The 17,869-nt window shown below is 41.9% G+C and overlaps 1 protein-coding gene across 1 annotated transcript in view; it reads right to left on the reverse strand.

Annotated features, from left to right (window-relative positions):
- The window catches only part of LOC126473689 (ankyrin repeat and zinc finger domain-containing protein 1-like), a 111,032-nt gene that overhangs the window by 77,454 nt on the left and 15,709 nt on the right, over positions 1–17,869 (reverse strand). The window contains exon 3 of the mRNA XM_050100925.1: positions 8,346–8,549. Coding sequence (XP_049956882.1) covers positions 8,346–8,549 — 204 coding nt within the window. The remainder of the gene's footprint in view (positions 1–8,345; positions 8,550–17,869) is intronic.

The following is a 17,869-nucleotide window of genomic DNA, read 5'->3' on the forward strand; positions in this document are numbered from 1 at the left end:
AATACAGACTTTTATTGGGCTAGAATGGGAATCCATAGCCAAACAACATCATGTGACAAAAGTGTGTGTTGCAGCAGGAGTATTTTTAACACTTGTAAATTGTAGTTTTGGTGGGATGGGTGTAAAAGAGAAAGAGAATCATAGACGATACATCATGACAATCAATGTTACACAAAAATATACCAACAGTATTGAACAATATTATATCCTCTAGAATAAATGCAAAATATGAATTATGCAAACTATAAAATAATACGAGAGCAAGAACTTAACAAAGATGATAAGTAAACAAGATAACAAAGACAATTTTGTAGTAACATTTGAGCTTCAGCTGACCAAGATTTAGCTTGTCATCTTAATTTTGGAAGAACAAGCATCATCCATATCACATGGAATATCAAGCTCTCAATCAGAAGTAGTGAGAATAAAGAAAATATGTTTTGGTATTGTCAATCTCAGGATGAAAAGAGTTCTGCATAATAAAGAAACAATTATAGTGACAGAAATTTAGCATGCACACACAAAATAAAACCTGTATTGTCAGTTAATTATTAAAACTTCTTATTAAAAAAAGGAAAAGTTCAATAAAGAAAATCTTAAATACTGCAGAGGAAAAGTGTCTGTTTTCTGAACTCAAGACAAGCCAACATTTCTACAACACATTTAAAAAAGCCAAGCTTGTGCTGGAGTATAAATGTTATATAAAAAAAAAAAAATTCATTAACACACACATCTTTTTAAAGGGAAGAATGAAGGGTAGAGTGTTAATTAAATTTACAAGTGTTCTTCTGACAACATAAAATTCTCCATAATAATAATGAATGGGGTAATTTGTTCACTGCAAGCACAACAAACTGTCATATGAAGCTATGAGCTAAGAACTGGCCAGTCTCCAGTGCACTAGTATCTGTGACAGGCTTAGTGTTTTCCATTAGTTTGCATCTGCATTTTCAACAAGCTTGGAAGTACAAATCATTGTCTAAAAGACAACAGGCTTCAATTTCATCTTTTTGCCTATTATTTTCATCAAATTTTAGTAGCAGGATGGATAGGGAGTGTGTATGGTGTGTGCAGAACAGGAGCAGCTGGCCACAGTTCATGAACAGCTGAAGACACTATTGGGTGTGGTCAGCTGTCTGAAGGCTCCTCTTTTGGGTACAGCAGCATTGGAGAATCTTGCATGTCACGCGGAACACTTCAAGTGTTGCTTGTTTCGCCACTGGCTCCACTGTCAATGCATCTTCTGGCATACCCAGTGTGGGAGAGCCATGCTTACCTCAGAGTGGGTGGCACAGAAAAATCAAGATATTTCAAATATTAAGATGTTAACAGTAAACTGCTGAAGCATTTGTAGCAAAGTCCCTGAAAGTACTGTTCCCCCCTCCAGGAAAGTTTTGAGCTTAATTTATACTCAGAACTTAAGCTGATGAAACGTGAAGTACAAAGCTCCAAAATATTTGATGAAGCATGGAGCATATCTCAAAAAGACAGGTTAGATGCCATAGGGAATAGGTGGGGGGATAGCAGGGTGTGCACTAAAACCAACAAGAATATCGAGCTCAAAACTGAACCTGGCTGTGAAGTTATCTGGAAGTGACTAACCAGGCTACATGAATTCATGTTAATCATCAGATGTTTTTACCAACCATAACAATTGTAGAGTCATATGGACAGATGGTCTTGTGAAGTAGTTCTGAACACATTTTCCGAAAAGTGTCCTGAGCAGCTAGTTCAACAATCCACATGCAATGGAAATATTTTACATCTTGCACCTCTGGCCTGACCTTATAGACAACATCAGTATATAGACAGGGATTAGAAATCAAGTCATAGCAACAATGGATAGTACAGTTAATACATTCATCATGAAGGCTACAAGAGATTTTATGCTAGAAAGAGCAGATAAATAGTTGTTACCATCCTGCTTAGACAATGAATGGACATAATTTAGTTCAATATGATTGACATAGAAGAATTAGAGGTAAAATTTAACCACACTGAAATTGCTGTCCGGAGAAGAAATTGCGTGTTGCTAGATTTGTAATTAGTACGTTCGTTACAACATTATGAAAACGAAAGTTGCTACTCACCATATAGTGGAGATGCTGAGTCGCAGACAGGCACAACAAAAATAAATTTAATACTGACAGTCTTTTTGTTGTGCCTATCTGCAACTCAGCATCTCCGCTATACGGTAAGTAGCAACTTTCCTTTTCATAATATTGTTACATTCCATCCTGGATTATCTATTGTTTGACTAACTGGTAGGTTTGATCAACACAGGAGTTATTATGAAAAGTGGAATCCATAGAGGGAAGCCAACATTCTTTTTGTGAAATGCTATTGACAAAATTTACAGAAACGGCATTTGCAGCTGACTGCACCAGTGCACATTTTGTATAAGGATCATGAAGATAAGGTAAAGAGAATTTAGGGCTCATACAGAGGCACACAGACAGTTGTTTTTCCCTTGCTCCATTTGCAAGTGAAATGGGAAAGGGACTGACTGGTAGCGGTACAATATAACCTCAACATTGGACAGTATGGTGCCTTGCAGAATATATATGCAGATGTAAAACAATGCTCTATGTGGAGATGATATAGAATAACTCATATAAGGTTCACCATGAATGAACAGGTGGTTTCACCAACTGTTGGTTTTAATAAAGATTGTTGTCTCTTAGTACTAGCTACAAGTTTCTATCAACCAAGCACAGCTCTGTGTCACCACAGCTGGATAACACATTGGAGATGAAAGGCATACTGCAATGCGTTCCTTGCAGGCACCATCTATTGCTATATCCGTTTACTCATTTTATCAAATTTCTATGTGCTCTGATATCCTGAAGAATGATAACTGCATCTTCTGCTGTTGTAGAAGGTGAAGAGTGTCATCTGAAAATGGGATGAGTAAAAATTTCTCGGTGTACATGCCGTGTCAAATCAGGATAAATCTCCAAGCTTTCGACCACTACCTCCATGGTCGTCGTCAGGGCTAAAACTGACTGTCGTGAACTAGCGAGGTTCCCAGTTTTATATGCAAATGACGGCTTCTTATTGGCTGGAATACGTCAGCGATATGGCGCATAGCGAAGTGGTGCCCTCTACTTCCATAGATGTAGTTGCTATCCCGCGTTGCTTGCAGCGCCATCCCTTAAATCAGGAGGTAAAGTGCGAGAAGTTTTTCTCTGCAATTTTTCTTTATCCAGTGCACTCTTCCAAGTGTTGCTAAGTGCATAGGCGTTGTCTCTATTAAAGTTATTATCGCTAAGTCTAATTTCGACTGCTTCCCGGATCACAGAGTCCCAGTAATTCGATGTGTGGGCTATTACTCTGGTTTCTTCAAATAAAATCTTATGCTTGTTAAGCAGGCTATGTTCAGCCACCGCTGATTTTTCCAAATACCTGTATTTCAGGTGGCGTTGGTGCTCGATGCAGCGGTCGGCAACGGTTCTTACAGACTGGCCCACGTAATTCTTGCCGCATTCGCAAGGAATAGTATAAATTCCCGGCACTCTTAAGCCGAGACTATCTTTGACTGGTCTCAACATTTCCTTAATTTTCCTAGGTGGTCGGAAAACTGGTTTTATTCCTTGCCTCTTCAGGACTCTGGCTATCTTGCTCGTTGTAGCACCGCAAAAAGGAAGCCGCGCTATGTGTTGGTCCTCTTCTTGTATGTGGCCGGCATCGTGTCTTACTTTCTTGGACAATACTGATTTAATTTCACCGGCAGAATAACCATTCCTCTTGAAAACAGTCGTCAAATGGTTGATCTCGGGACCGAGGTGGTCCTTGTCGGAAATAGTCCTGGCTCTGTGTACTAAAGTATTTGGCATAGCTCTCTTCTGAGACGGATGATGGAAGCTATGGCTATGCAGATATAAGTCTGTATGGGTTGGCTTCCTGTACACAGAATGGCCCAGTCGTCCATCCGGCTTTCGCTCTACCAACACATCTAAAAAAGGTAACTTCCCTTCCTTCTCTAACTCCAATGTAAATTTTATGTTTGGATGTACACCATTCAGATGTTCGACGAACTGCTGCAGCGTGTCGCTGCCGTGTGGCCAGATTAAAAAAGTATCGTCGACGTATCTGTAGAAGCATGATGGGCGGAGGTGAGCACTGCTCAGGGTTCGTTCTTCAAAGTCCTCCATGAAAAAATTCGCTATTGCTGGTGACAGTGGCGAACCCATGGCTGTTCCATCCGTCATTTCATAATAATTTCCACTGTATAAAAAATAAGTGGTCGTCAAGGTATGCCGGAACAACTTCAAAATTTCTGAGGAGAAATGAGCAGACAACAATTGTAATGTGTCATCCACAGGTACTTTGGTGAACAGAGAAACCACGTCGAGGCTGACCGTGATATCACTTGGGCCTATCTTCATCTGTTTTATGATATCAACAAACATTTTTGAATTTTTAATATGATGTGGGCAGTGACCAACTATAGGCGCCAACAATTTAGTTCAGATGATTTTCTTACCCAATATATGTGATGTAATAGCCAAATAACTGCAAAACACTAAGGGAATATGAGAAATTTCCTTCCTCAATGATGCCACATTTGCTACAATGCATTTAGTATTAGTTACAGCTCAACACTAAATATTGTTAATTCATGAGAGAAGAAAAAAAAATACTGAACCCTCACTGTGAGCTGCTCTCTACTCTCTGTCTATGCACTCACCAGTCCTTTCCCACTCTTCTTCTCCCCTTTCAACTACCTATAACCCCCCCTCTCCCCCCCTGTCCAACAGCCTCCCAATGCTGCACCTGGCAGGCTTGCCCTGCCGCCTTCTATTCCCTGCCCACTTCGCCAAACGGCACTCTTCCCTCTCCCTCTCCCCCCACCCATACCCTCCTATCCCACGCCCTTCTCTGACCCACTCATGATTGCTGCTTTTTTTCAACGCAACAGTTGCAGTCTGGTCTGAGCAGCCAGAGATAGCAATCATGTGTGTGTGAGGTGTGCATGCTTGTGTGAATGAGCATGTGTTTTCTTTCCTGAAGAAGGTGAGCAGCCAGAGATAGCAATTATGTGTGTGTGAGGTGTGCATGCTTGTGTGAATGAGCATGTGTTTTCTCTCCTGAAGAAGCTCAGTATGTAACATTCTTTGACAGTTAGTTTCGACATTTAAAGTGTCACAAGAACAAAACGATCAATTTTTGCAAATGTCAATAACTTCTACTTATTTTTGTTAGCCTACATTCATAACTGCAGGGTACTTGTTGACAATGAAGCATTGTAACAATCCCAAAGTTCTAGCAGAGGCCCAATTATATTTGTTTTTTTGTTCCAAAAACTTCTACTCATTTAAAGTTGCTGTTGCATCCAACACAGTTTTCTGCTTATACCACCTCAAACTTTTATTTTTGCTGTTCTTATTCTTAATTACTGGGCAGGCATGGGGGAGCATGTGTTGTGTTGAGCAATGTTTGCACAGTTGAAGTTGATTATGAAAGTGAAAGGAGGGAAGAGTGTGATATTGAACTTAATATTCCCTCTGACTGTTCACTGACAATTTCACATGCTTCTGTGATTATGTTTGTCACTTAAAACAGAATATTGGTAAACAGCCTCGTGATCATTAACAGTGTACTGCAAATTCCTCTCCCTTTCATAGGCAAATATTCTTAACGCCAAGATTCAAATCTGCTATCCAAAAGCAGGGAACAACACAATAATTCATTATTTATGGCAAATGCTCACGTCTATTTTCCCCTACCTTGATGTGGATCTGAACTAAGTGCTACAAATTATGTCAGCATACATAACAATCTTACAAAAACAAGAAATTTTTGACAATATAATGTAACTGTTTAGATAAAAAATCTACTCGCTAAGTGGAGGCACAACACACACATAAAAAAAGGTTATAACTATTCAAGCTTTCGGAGACAGTGGCTCCTCCTTCCAGCAGAGGGGTTGAAGGGGAAGGAAGAGGTATGAAGGAAAAGGGCTGGAGAGGTCTGGGAAAATGGGTAGTTTTTAGGAAAGTGACTCAGAACTGCAAGTCAGGGGAGACTTACTGGGCAGGATGAGAAGGAAAGACTGATTGTTGGTGACTGCACGGGATGAGGTTTGAAAACCTGAGAGCTTAAAGTTGGAAGACAGGGTAATAAGCAAGACAGAGATTACTGCTGAAGCATTGTATATAACAGCAGTGGGAAGGGGACAGCAAAAAATAGATGAGTAACATAATGAAACAGGTAGAAAACTAAAATGAAGTGAAGAAAGGAGTAGTTATGGCAAAGATATATTGAGACAGAAGAAATTAACATAATTTAAGGCCAGGTGGATGGTGAGAACGATAGAACTACTTCCCACCTGTGGAGTTCTCAGAAACACTGGTTGTCTGGAGGGTGGGGGTGGGGTGGGGGGGGGGGGGTGGGGGGGGGATGGGGGGGGGGGAAGCCACCTGTGAAACAACACATCACATACTAGATATCATGTAGACACTGTTCGACCTTTTACATCAGCATGACTACTACCAAATCATTAGTCAGGATGAATGCGCATACGCAGAGGGTGTATATTGGTAATAGTGATGGGGGAGCTCGTGAAATGTGAACTAACCACTCAATTTCAATGAACTGGTACTTCAAACTCTTCACAGATAGCACTCCTCACTTTTTTCTAGTTCACTCACTCTCTCCCCCTCTCCCACTACATCGGCGCTATGTCACTCATCCTCCCTTCACTTCAGTCCTCCCTCTACTACCTGTCGACGAATCGCGTGGTGTTTGTGGGGAACGATAGGTTTACGAGGGGTTGGGGAGGTGAGGGGCGAGGAGAACGCAGCGTCAGCTGCTTCCTGCAGTGCTGACATCATTACCCGTGACTATTTGTGCAGTTAAACTTCGCGTCTACGGGTAGCCTACTGTTGGCAGCGCTTGCAGACAAAGATACAAACGAAGAGGCTGGCTGTGTGAGCATGCACAGCCAACATGAAAATAAGAGGTTTGTTAATAACACTGAAAGAGGGATTTTACGTGAAATCGTACCAATGACTACAGGTGACAGTTTACGTTTTGAATCTGGAGGGTTATTATTCTCAGCAAAAATAAAATCTACAGGAAAACTTCTGAATAATTACTTAACGTAGGTATATAGACTTTGTGACAATGGTAAACATACTCATTCTACTTTGGATTAAGTTTTAAAAGGAACATAAAATTGGACTGCATTTTGTTGGTAGCCCTAGTTTTCAGTCCATGAATACAACAAATAATGTTTAATTTGGCAGATAAAGACTTTTTTGGGCACTTGATGAGAAAATGTTGAGCAAGATTAAATGTAATACCTTCTTTATATGTGACAGGGTCCTCTGTTTATCTTTCCTTTGTCCCCCTCGACCATGCTCTATTTAAGTTAACTCAGACGCTGTAAGAGCGTAAAACGTTGCGTGCATGTTACTGCATAGTTCGGCCATCTGTTGGTAAAATTATGAAGTATTACGAAGCTTTATTGTACGAGCGAGGCGAAGCGAGCGCAGCCGCGGCTGAGCGGCGAACTGGGCAACTTCGCCAGGCTTCCATACTTCATGAATGAACTACTTCATTTGAACGCTTCACGGCAAAGAGTGAAATGAATGAAGTAGTTCACGGGAATGAACGAGTTTGACCCATCTCTAATTGGTAACACACACTATCCTGTTACAGGATACTACATGACAGTCGTGACCCTGGTGTCTGTTTCACCACAAGCGCTATCCAGTTTCTCAGAACTCCTAGGTGAAAACTAGCGCTACAACATTTCCTTGGTTTGCCACCCACCTGGCCTTAATTTAGGTTAATTTCTTCTGTCTCAGCATTTCTTCATAGAAACTACTCCTTTCTTCACTCAATTTTAGTTTTCTGCCTCTTAGTTCTTACCTGTCTATTTTTCACTATACCCCTCCCATCTCTGTTACATACAATGCACTTAGCTTTTCACTTTTATTAACTTGTGCACAATGTTGTAGCAGAAATCTCTGTCTTGCTTATTACCCTTTCTCCCACCTTTAATCTCCCAGGTTTTCAACTCTCAACCCATGCAGTCCCCAACAATCAGTCTTTGCTTCTCTTCCCATCCATTAAGTCTCCCCTGACCCGTGGGTCTGGGTGACTTTTCCAAAACCAACCCCTTTTCCTTCACCCCTCTTCCTTGCCCTTCACCCCTTCTACCGGAAGAAGGAGCCACTGTCTCCAAAACCTTGCGTAATTGTAACCTTTTTTACGTGTGTATGCTGCTGCAACTTGGTGAATAGATTTTTTTATCTAGCCAATTACATCAAATAACATCAGTTAGTACATTTAAGTAAGCAGAACCATCATGACAGATAATAAACATCATAACTTACCAGCAAGTGATAGAAACTGATCCTCTGAGACATATTTCAGACCTGCAAGATTTTGTTTTAGGTTATAGCGATGCCAATCTAATTTATAATGTTGACGCTGATGAGATTGATGGTTAAAATTCACATTGCAAAATGAACAGAACAATGTGTCTGATACGGAAAGATCTTCCAGCCTGCTCAAAATATCAACCTCATTCTCTTTCCCTGTAAATAAATAAAAATACATAAATAATAATAATAAAACACCATTAGAGGTATCCAGAATGAATATTCACTCTGCAGTGGAGTGTGCACTGATTTTAAACATCCTAGCACATTAAAACTGTGTGCCAGACCAATTCTTCAACCTGGGACCTGGAAAGAGGTATTGGCAGAAGTAAGGTTTTGAGGACATTTCATGAGGCATGCTTGTAGCGCTTCCACAGGACTCATCTGATCCCAGCCAACCCGATTAAGAGCTAAGACCGTAGTGGAGTAAAGAATCCCTTCTAACCATGAAGGTTCATAACAGTGAAAGTGAGAAGATTAAAAACATGAGCTTGAGCTGAACCTACAATAATAAAACAAGGTGAAAGAAATAATCAGGACAGAAGATGACTGGGGCCAAGTGAGCAATCTCAGGACTCAGCATGTGATGGGGGCTGTAACTCACATAGCCGTCCCACCCCCAATTCATTACAGTAAAGGTGTTAAAAGGTGGAAACAGCACCCACTATCTCGAAGGAAGTAAGAAAACCTGTTCAGTTGTTCTTTCATCATCAGCTAGTTGAAAGGGTAAAGAATCCTTAAGGTCTTGCCTTCATCAGAATGCTAGTCCTAAGATCTAAAAGCAATTCAAAATTAGTACAAAATGGGTGACCAACACAGGCGGCAGAGGTGATGGGGTTGAGAGGCGCGTGTGTGTGTGTGTGTGTGTGTGTGTGTGTGTGTGTGTGTGTGTGTGTGTTTTTTTTTTTTTTTTTTTTTTTTTGAATAGCCACTTTCCTTCTCATAAGATTGTTACATTCCATCCCAGATTTTCTATTGTTTGATTTCAGACTGTATTATGAATGTAGTATGTAGTACGAATGATGTCTGGGACCTCTTCCCAAACCCATGGATCAACTTCAAAAAGCGTTGCCACACAAACAGAAAATTTCAATAGTGATGGAGCAAGAGATGAGCAGAGTGGAGAAGAAGTAAGAGACAGACAGAGACAGGGAGGAGTAATAGGTGTGCAGAGGGGTGGTGGACGAAGAGATGAGGAGAGATGGAGAGCAGCAGATTGGCAGGGAGTGGTCAGAGAGGAACGGGCAGAGAGGGTAAGTTGGAGGAGATGGGCAGAGAGGGCAACTTTAAGGAAATTGGCAGAGAGAGGAGGGAGAGGGGTATGGTCAAACAGGGGAAGAGAATATGGTCAGTGAGAAAGGGCAGGAGGAGATGGACAGAAGGGAAGAGGAAGAGGAGGGCAGAAGGAGAGAGGAGGATGTGGACAGCAAGGGACAGGAAGAGGAGGGCAGAAGGAGAAGAGGAGGATGTGGACAGCAGGGGAGAAGAGGAGGAAGGCTGGAGGAGGAAGGAGGATGTGGACAGCAGGGGAGAAGAGGAGGAGGGCTGGAGGAGAGAGGAGGATGTGGACAGCAGGGGAGAAGAGGAGGAGGGCAGGAGGAGAGAGGAGGATGTGGACAGCAGGGGAGAAGAGGAGGGGGCAGCAGGAGAGAGGAGGGGGCAGGAGGAGAGAGGAGGATGTGGACAGCAGGGGAGAGGAAGAGGAGTGCAGAAGGAGAGAGGAGGATGTGGACAGCAGGGGAGAAGAGGAGGGCAGAAGGAGAGAGGAGGATGTGGACAGCAGGGGAGAAGAGGAGGGCAGAAGGAGAGAGGAGGATGTGGACAGCAGGGGAGAGGAAGAGGAGGGCAGAAGGGGAGAGGAGGAGGAGGAGGGCAGAAGGGAAGAAGAGGGGGAGGAGGAGGGCAGAAGGGAAGAAGAGGGGGAGGAGGAGGGCAGAAGGGAAGAAGAGGGGGAGGAGGAGGGCAGAAGGGAAGAAGAGGGGGAGGAGGAGGGCAGAAGGGGAGAGGAGGAGGAGGAGGGCAGAAGGGGAGAGGAGGAGGAGGAGGGCAGAAGGGGAGAGGAGGAGGGCAGAAGGGGAGAGGAGGAGGTGGAGGGCAGAAGGGGAGAGGAGGAGGTGGAGGGCAGAAGGGGAGAGGAGGAGGTGGAGGGCAGAAGGGGAGAGGAGGTGGAGGGCAGAAGAGGAGAGGGAGAGGGAGAGAGGGAGAGGGAGAGGAGGTGGAGGGCAGAAGGAGAGAGGAAGAGGAGGGCAGAAGGAGAGAGGAAGAGGAGGGCAGAAGGAGAGAGGAGGAGGTGGACAGTAGGGGAGAGGAAGAGGAGGGCAGAAGGGGAGAGGAGAGGAGGAGGAGGGGGAGGGGGAGGAGGAGGTGGAGGAGGAGGAGGAGGTGGAGGAGGAGGTGGAGGGGAGGAGGAGGTGGAGGGGAGGAGGAGGTGGAGGGGAGGAGGAGGTGGAGGGGAGGAGGAGGTGGAGGGGAGGAGGAGGTGGAGGGGAGGAGGAGGTGGAGGGGAGAGGAGGTGGAGGGGAGGAGGAGGTGGAGGGGAGAGGAGGTGGAGGGGAGAGGAGGTGGAGGGGAGAGGAGGTGGAGGGGAGAGGAGGTGGAGGGGAGAGGAGGTGGAGGGGAGAGGAGGTGGAGGGGAGAGGAGGTGGAGGGGAGAGGAGTTGGAGGGGAGAGGAGTTGGAGGGGAGAGGAGTTGGAGGGGAGAGGAGTTGGAGGGGAGAGGAGTTGGAGGGGAGAGGAGGTGGAGGGGAGAGGAGGTGGAGGGCAGAAGGGGAGAGGAGGTGGAGGGCAGAAGGGGAGAGGAGGTGGAGGGCAGAAGGGGAGAGGAGGTGGAGGGCAGAAGGGGAGAGGAGGTGGAGGGCAGAAGGGGAGAGGAGGTGGAGGGCAGAAGGGGAGAGGAGGTGGAGGGCAGAAGGGGAGAGGTGGTGGAGGGCAGAAGGGGAGAGGAGGAGGCAGGAGGGTGGAGGAGGAGATGGACCATGAGAGGGGGAGGACGAGATGTGTACGCTAAATATGACACACAGGCATGCAGGCAGAGCTGTAGGGAAAAGGTTAGTCTCAGAGTAGAAACATATTCTTCGAGAAAACAAAGCACCTATTCAACTGTCTGTGTATCATCCACTAATATTAGAGGCATGGCATCTCGAAGACCGTGCTTACCATGGAGAATCAGAAGGGAGGTGCATTCCACCAGGATATTAGCTAATGTAAGTATGGCTCCACAACAACTAGGGGGGAGGGGAGGTGGTTCATTATAAGTGATAAAACTATGGGTTAATCTGATATCACTGATGAGGAGGTGACATCGAACAGTGGATTCCTTCTAGAAGATGTGAAAGGAGCAGTGGCATGCAGCAGTAATCTCTCAATAGTGTATAGTTTATTAGAGGGACCGTAGCTCAGCAGATGGTGTTCCATCTCCAAGTAAGGTGAGATCTAACAAGGACCCACAAATGTGTCCATTGTCAAAGTGAATGTTGGGACAGAAATCATCTCTCTAGCCAAACGGTCAGACAGTTCATTCATTAGAATACCCAGAGGACATGGGACCCAGTGAAAGACAACTGAGCATGCAGTATGACAAAGGTTAGAGAGAACTTCGTGAATAACAGATATCACAGGGTGACAAGAGTAACATCACTCAACAGCCTGAAGACTGTTCATTGAGTCTCTTCGAACTAAAAAATGGTTGAGGGAGGTCCATTTGACAAACTTTAGGTCTCTGTTGGGGACTACCTGCTCTGCTGTAAAAACACTACGCACTTCCAGCAACAAATGTTGTTCCTGGGCAGTAGGAGGTTTGAAAGCAAGCAGGCGTACATGTTGAAAGGTTACAACGTTGAGTGAAATGAGTGGCCTGGGCATAGATCAATCTTAATTGATGGTCTGAGTACTAATCAAAGGGGTGTGCAGCAAGACATGTGGAGTACATTCGAAAGGGTTAGGTGGAGGTCCCAGCAGTAGGCCTGTGGTGCTTTACAACTGATAACTCCACCTGAGCACAATAGGCAGGGGGCAATGCTTGTGTCTGCAAAAAGAATTTGGTAAGTTAGATAATTAGGAAATTATTAGAAACTTTGCATCTGATGATGTACCAACAAAAGATCTTCTAATATGAAATCTTATTCTACTACTACCTCCCAATAGTTTACAGATTGGGGCTAACGTTGATAATTCTTATAAAAATGCCAAAACTGCATATTTTGAGCCCACTTTTACAAGAAAGCAATTATTGCAAGTTCTTTTAAACCATTTTTATTAGAAATACCAAGTTCTATATCACATAGAAAACTACATATGGTTTAGAAAATGTGACCATATAAGGCTCTAAAACTTACGGTCTAGTTGCAAGTGCTGTAAAGTAGCCCATATTTTGCTGGCACTCAAATGTGACATTTTTATTATGTTTTACAGTTGTTTAATACTCTCTGGGGATAGTAATTTCAAAAATCATGACAAACCGGAGGTGAGCTGAAGCTAGAAGAACTCAGAAAAAAAGGACATCTTCTGTCACAACTCATCGTAACATATTTCAGAGTTTTTCTACTGTAATAACTACAGAATGAAACACATTATAAACTTCAAAATTTAACTGTGCATTACCGATGCACTAGGGATCATGGTAGTAAAATTGTTGAAAAACAGCTGGAACACACTTTCTATGAATTACCTTAATGTTTTACACCATTTGTGAATTTTGGTGAAGTTCATAGTTGTCTGACTGACATTTCTTGGAAAAGCAATTGTGTTGATGATTTTATTTATTTATTTATTTTTTTGATGGTAACAACATAGTGGTTTAATTCCAATCCCAGATACAGCATATTTTCTGTTCGCATAGTTTGTTGTTTATGTGGAACATAAGTGTAGTGATGAAAAATTGCATAAATATGTTGCTATGGTCCATGGTGATTTAACCACTGCTGGTTTCTTTCAAAGTGAGAAAACCAGTATCCCCATCACTATGGTACAATAGGGGCCATGCCCAAAGCTGTGCAACAGCAGCCACGGGTGGATTTCTTTAATACAGGATCCCAAGCCTAATAAGGGTTTCTTTACTACAGTATACCAAGCCTAATAAGGGTTTCTTTCCACAGGACATCAAGCCTGGTGATACATTTAAGTGTGCCAGGCCAAACCTACAAGAGTTTCTTTTACGATTTTAAGCTTATTTTTAATACAACCTACTTCTTTTTCAGAGGTTTCATTAATATGCTGTTGAATATAACAAGGAAAACTATATTGTCAGCCAGAGGCTGTCACTGAATGACCTGGAATAACTGCAATAATGTAATGTTCCAGAACCAAGCACTTGTCACTCCTTGATGGCTAATACAACAAATGTGCTGGACATGTAGGTGCATAAAGCTTATAATTGTCCTTCAGCTCAGTGGAAGTCTTATAGAAGTTTTCAATTCACCACTCTTTTCTATAAATGTATGCAGTGTACTGTTCTGTCTGATGTTAATATATGCCCTTCACTGTCACTAATTTTAGCTAGAAAAGAGAATGTATCGTTTCAAACTCTGTGGACCTGAATTGTTTCATCAGTTAGCAATGACAATTTTTTGCTAGTTGCTACTATATTATGCCCACATTTCCACCTCTGTCCTTGCGATGCTTATTTTCTTCGATTTCTTCAATACTAATGAGAGCAAATTTAATACCATTAATGGTTTCAGTGCAGAAGCAAAACAGATCTACAACTATAAAACCATACCTGTTAACTGGTCCCTTCAAATTTGCTCTTGCTGCTAATCGCTTTTTTCTATCTCCAATACCACTGCAAGGTGGTGGTGATGTTTGGTTTGTGGGGCGCTAAATTGTGCGGTCATCAGCACTCATATGAAGTCCCAGTTTTTTTAAACAGTCCAATCCAACCATTATCATGAATGATGATGATGATGATGATGATGATTATGATGATGAGGACAACACAAACACCCAGTCCCCGGGCAGAGAAAATCCCCAACCCAGCCGGGAATCAAACCCGGGACCCCGTGATCCAGGGGCAGCAACTCTAGCCACTAGACCACAAGCTGCAGACCTATTGCAAAGTGACTTTCCATTCTGTATTTGTTGCAGTCTCTCTTATGACAACAAAGACTGACAAAATTTTTTAAAGTTATGTCTGGAGCCACTACTGAAACAATGGATGCGGGAAACCTACACAAGCTGTGTTTTTACATATTTGATCAGCTCTTTCATAAAAATATGATCAGTAATTGTGCATGCCACAGTCAGTCACTGACAATGTAAGAACCTGTAGATTCCACCATTTGATTTTACGGAAAATAGACAAAGAAAAGAGGAGGACTATTTTCTCAGTGGAAATGTTGCATTGCAACATGAAACAAAATTGAATAATTTTCAGCAAAATCCATTAAGACACTAAGATTGTCTTCATTTAGATCAAATTTAAGGACTTTAGGATACAAACTTTAATGATTTTAACCAACATGGTTAGAAGTGTCAGTGATCTGACTTGTGGTAATTACTTATGAAGAAACAGTCACAATCACAAAAATTATTTATTTACAATGACTGGTTTTGGCACATGCAATAGGCCATCTTCAGACTGATCGCATAATTTGCTGGAGCTGGCGACGTACTGAGCAGCTGCCTGTTATCATCTTGACAACACATAGCTGCTCAGCCCATCGCCAGCTCCAGCAAATAGTGTAATCCATCTGAAGATGGCCCACTGTACGTGCCGAAACCAGTCATTTTAAATAAATGAAATTTTGTGAGTGGGACTGTTTCTTCACAAGTAGTTATCAAACGTAAAGATGGCATGACAGATTCCAAATTTTTATCCACTGCCATTTGCTTCGTGTCCAGAGTGTCCTGATCAGTATGGATTCATTGCTCATACACAATGATTACCTGTGGATGAAGCTGTATGAAATAGGTACCAATTGCAATGCTATAGTTTCTGGCCCAGGACACTTTTCACAGTGATGTAGCATGCATTGTTTAAATTGCACATGGCAAAGACCCATGCTGAGAACCTCAAGTGATTATCTCAAATTATTAAACATAGAAAGAAGAGAACACCATCCTCATTATCAGATTATTTATGCTCTTTAATTTTTTGTAAAAAGAATTCCATAGATTAATTTTTAAGAAGTTTTTAAGGTTTTCTGTTTCAAGCTAATGTCTTTTTCATTAAAGCGACTGATTTTACTTTCTCCAGACACTACTAAACAAACCAAATCTAGTGTTTTGGGTGGTTTAGAACAGGGTCTTTCTAACAAAAATGATATAAAAGAGATAGCAGAAAATAATTTTTTGTATAGATAGGATGAAAATACTCATTTTTGGCATTCCGACAAAATTGTCAACTTTGTCTTCAATTTATACGCTATTCGAAGGAAACAGGAGAATGAAATTTTATATTCAAATACCTTGTGTTAATAAGTAACCACTTGCAAAGTTTCACATTTATCACACACTTGTTTCTGGAGATACAAAAATCTGAACTCCAGACTTTTTCAAGTGACTATTTTTTGGACAACTTTGCTTCAAATTATCTTCATGAAAACTGCCCGTGAAACCCTTTTTTATTATACCATTTATCAAAATAAATAAATAAATATTCCCTCAAAATTATTTGAGCTCTGAGAAATCATTGGTTCTAACACTTACAAATGGTTCAAATGGCTCTGAGCACTATGGGACTTAACATCTGTGGTCATCAGTCCCCTAGAACTTAGAACTACTTAAACCTAACTTAACCTAAGGACATCACACACATCCATGCCCGAGGTAGGATTCGAACCTGCGACCATAGCAGTCGCGCGGTTCCAGACTGAGCGCCTAGAACCGTGAGACCACCGCGGCCGGCTCTAACACTTAGAAATTTGACACTCTCCTAATTACTGGAAATCTCAAAACTTGCCTCTTATTTGGCCTTGATGGTTGCTTTGCTATATAGCAAAACAGGTTGACAATGAAATAGTGAAATCACTACATAATATAATCAACTGCTCCGTGAACACTGTTGTTCACCATCAACCACATAAAACCTCCAAGCATGACATCAACTATCAACCTATTTTCCTTCTACCAACTTTATCTATGATAAAATAAAAAGTTTTGAACACTCAAGTAAAATTCTTTCCTGAAAGTAACTCTCTACTAACAGAGCAACAGGCTTTTAGAGAAATAAATCAATGAGACATGCTTTTCATTTACTGACCTAACAGTAAATACATTTAATGAAAAACACTGCATTTCAAGACTTTTCAATGATCTCATAAATGCATTTAATCTAATTAATCACACTCTGTTCCTACATAAACAGGAAGCTTATTGTGTAAGAATAGTCTGCAATACGTGTTTCAGTCATATTATTACAAGGCAGCTAGCAGAAAAAATAACAGCTCTTTCAGGTATAATATCAGACACCTCAGGATTCCTATAGGACTCAACCTCAGGCACGCTCATCCTTTTTATTACTGATCTCTCATAAAACCTAACAGCAACTTTCCCTGTAATATTCACTGACGATACAAATATCCTCTCTTGCAACATTCTTCCCACACAGATGAGAGCTGGCTTCATCAGCAGCCTAGAAAGGCTCCTATGCTGGCTCTATGGTAACAACCTCTTACTTAATGTGGATTACAGCTCATATGATTTTCTGCCCACAATAGGACCATACAACACATACAGAATCACTAGTCAAAGACAGTAAAATTAAAAACCCAGCACTATGGGTAGATAACGCACTAAGAATGGTTTAAACAAGATCTGTTCAAAAAGTTCTGGAATTTCATCCACAACATTTTTGTATGCTTACCTTTTAATTATTGTCCATGATCTCCTTCGAAATACTCTCCTGCACAACTGATACACCACTACCATGCCATTTCCACTTCCAGAAGCTGTCTTGGTATGCCTCTTGCTGGTTTGCGTGAAATTTTGTTTTGTCATCTATCGTTGCAAATCTTCATCCTTTTAATGGGTTTTCCAATTTTTGAAATGAAAAAAGTCAGCAGAGGCTATGTCTGGAGAGTATGGAGGATGAGGCAGCATAGTTATTTGGTTTTTTTGTACAGCAGTCATGAACCAACAAGGATGAATGTGTGGGTGAGTTATCGTGATGCAAGAGCCATGAATTGTCTCATCACATTTCTGGTCATTTCCTTCTCACATTTTCTCACAGGCATCACAACATGTCTCGATAGTACCATTAACAGTTTGCTCCTGTGGCATAAATTCATAATGAGCTAATACTTTAAAGTCAAAGAAATCTATCAGTATCGTTTTAACATTTGACCTGATATGATGAGCTTTTTTTGGTCTTGGAGAACCTTTCCCGACCCACTGTGAAGACTGAATCTTGGTCCCAACATTATAACCAAAGAATCTTGGTCCCAACATTATAACCAAAGACCCACATCTCATCACCAGTTATGACACTCTAAAGGAACATCTTTTTCTCATTTCTGCAATCCAAAAGCTCTTCACAGATT

The sequence above is a fragment of the Schistocerca serialis genome, chromosome 4 (genome assembly GCF_023864345.2).
Source record: "Schistocerca serialis cubense isolate TAMUIC-IGC-003099 chromosome 4, iqSchSeri2.2, whole genome shotgun sequence".
Lineage (NCBI taxonomy): Eukaryota > Metazoa > Arthropoda > Insecta > Orthoptera > Acrididae > Schistocerca > Schistocerca serialis.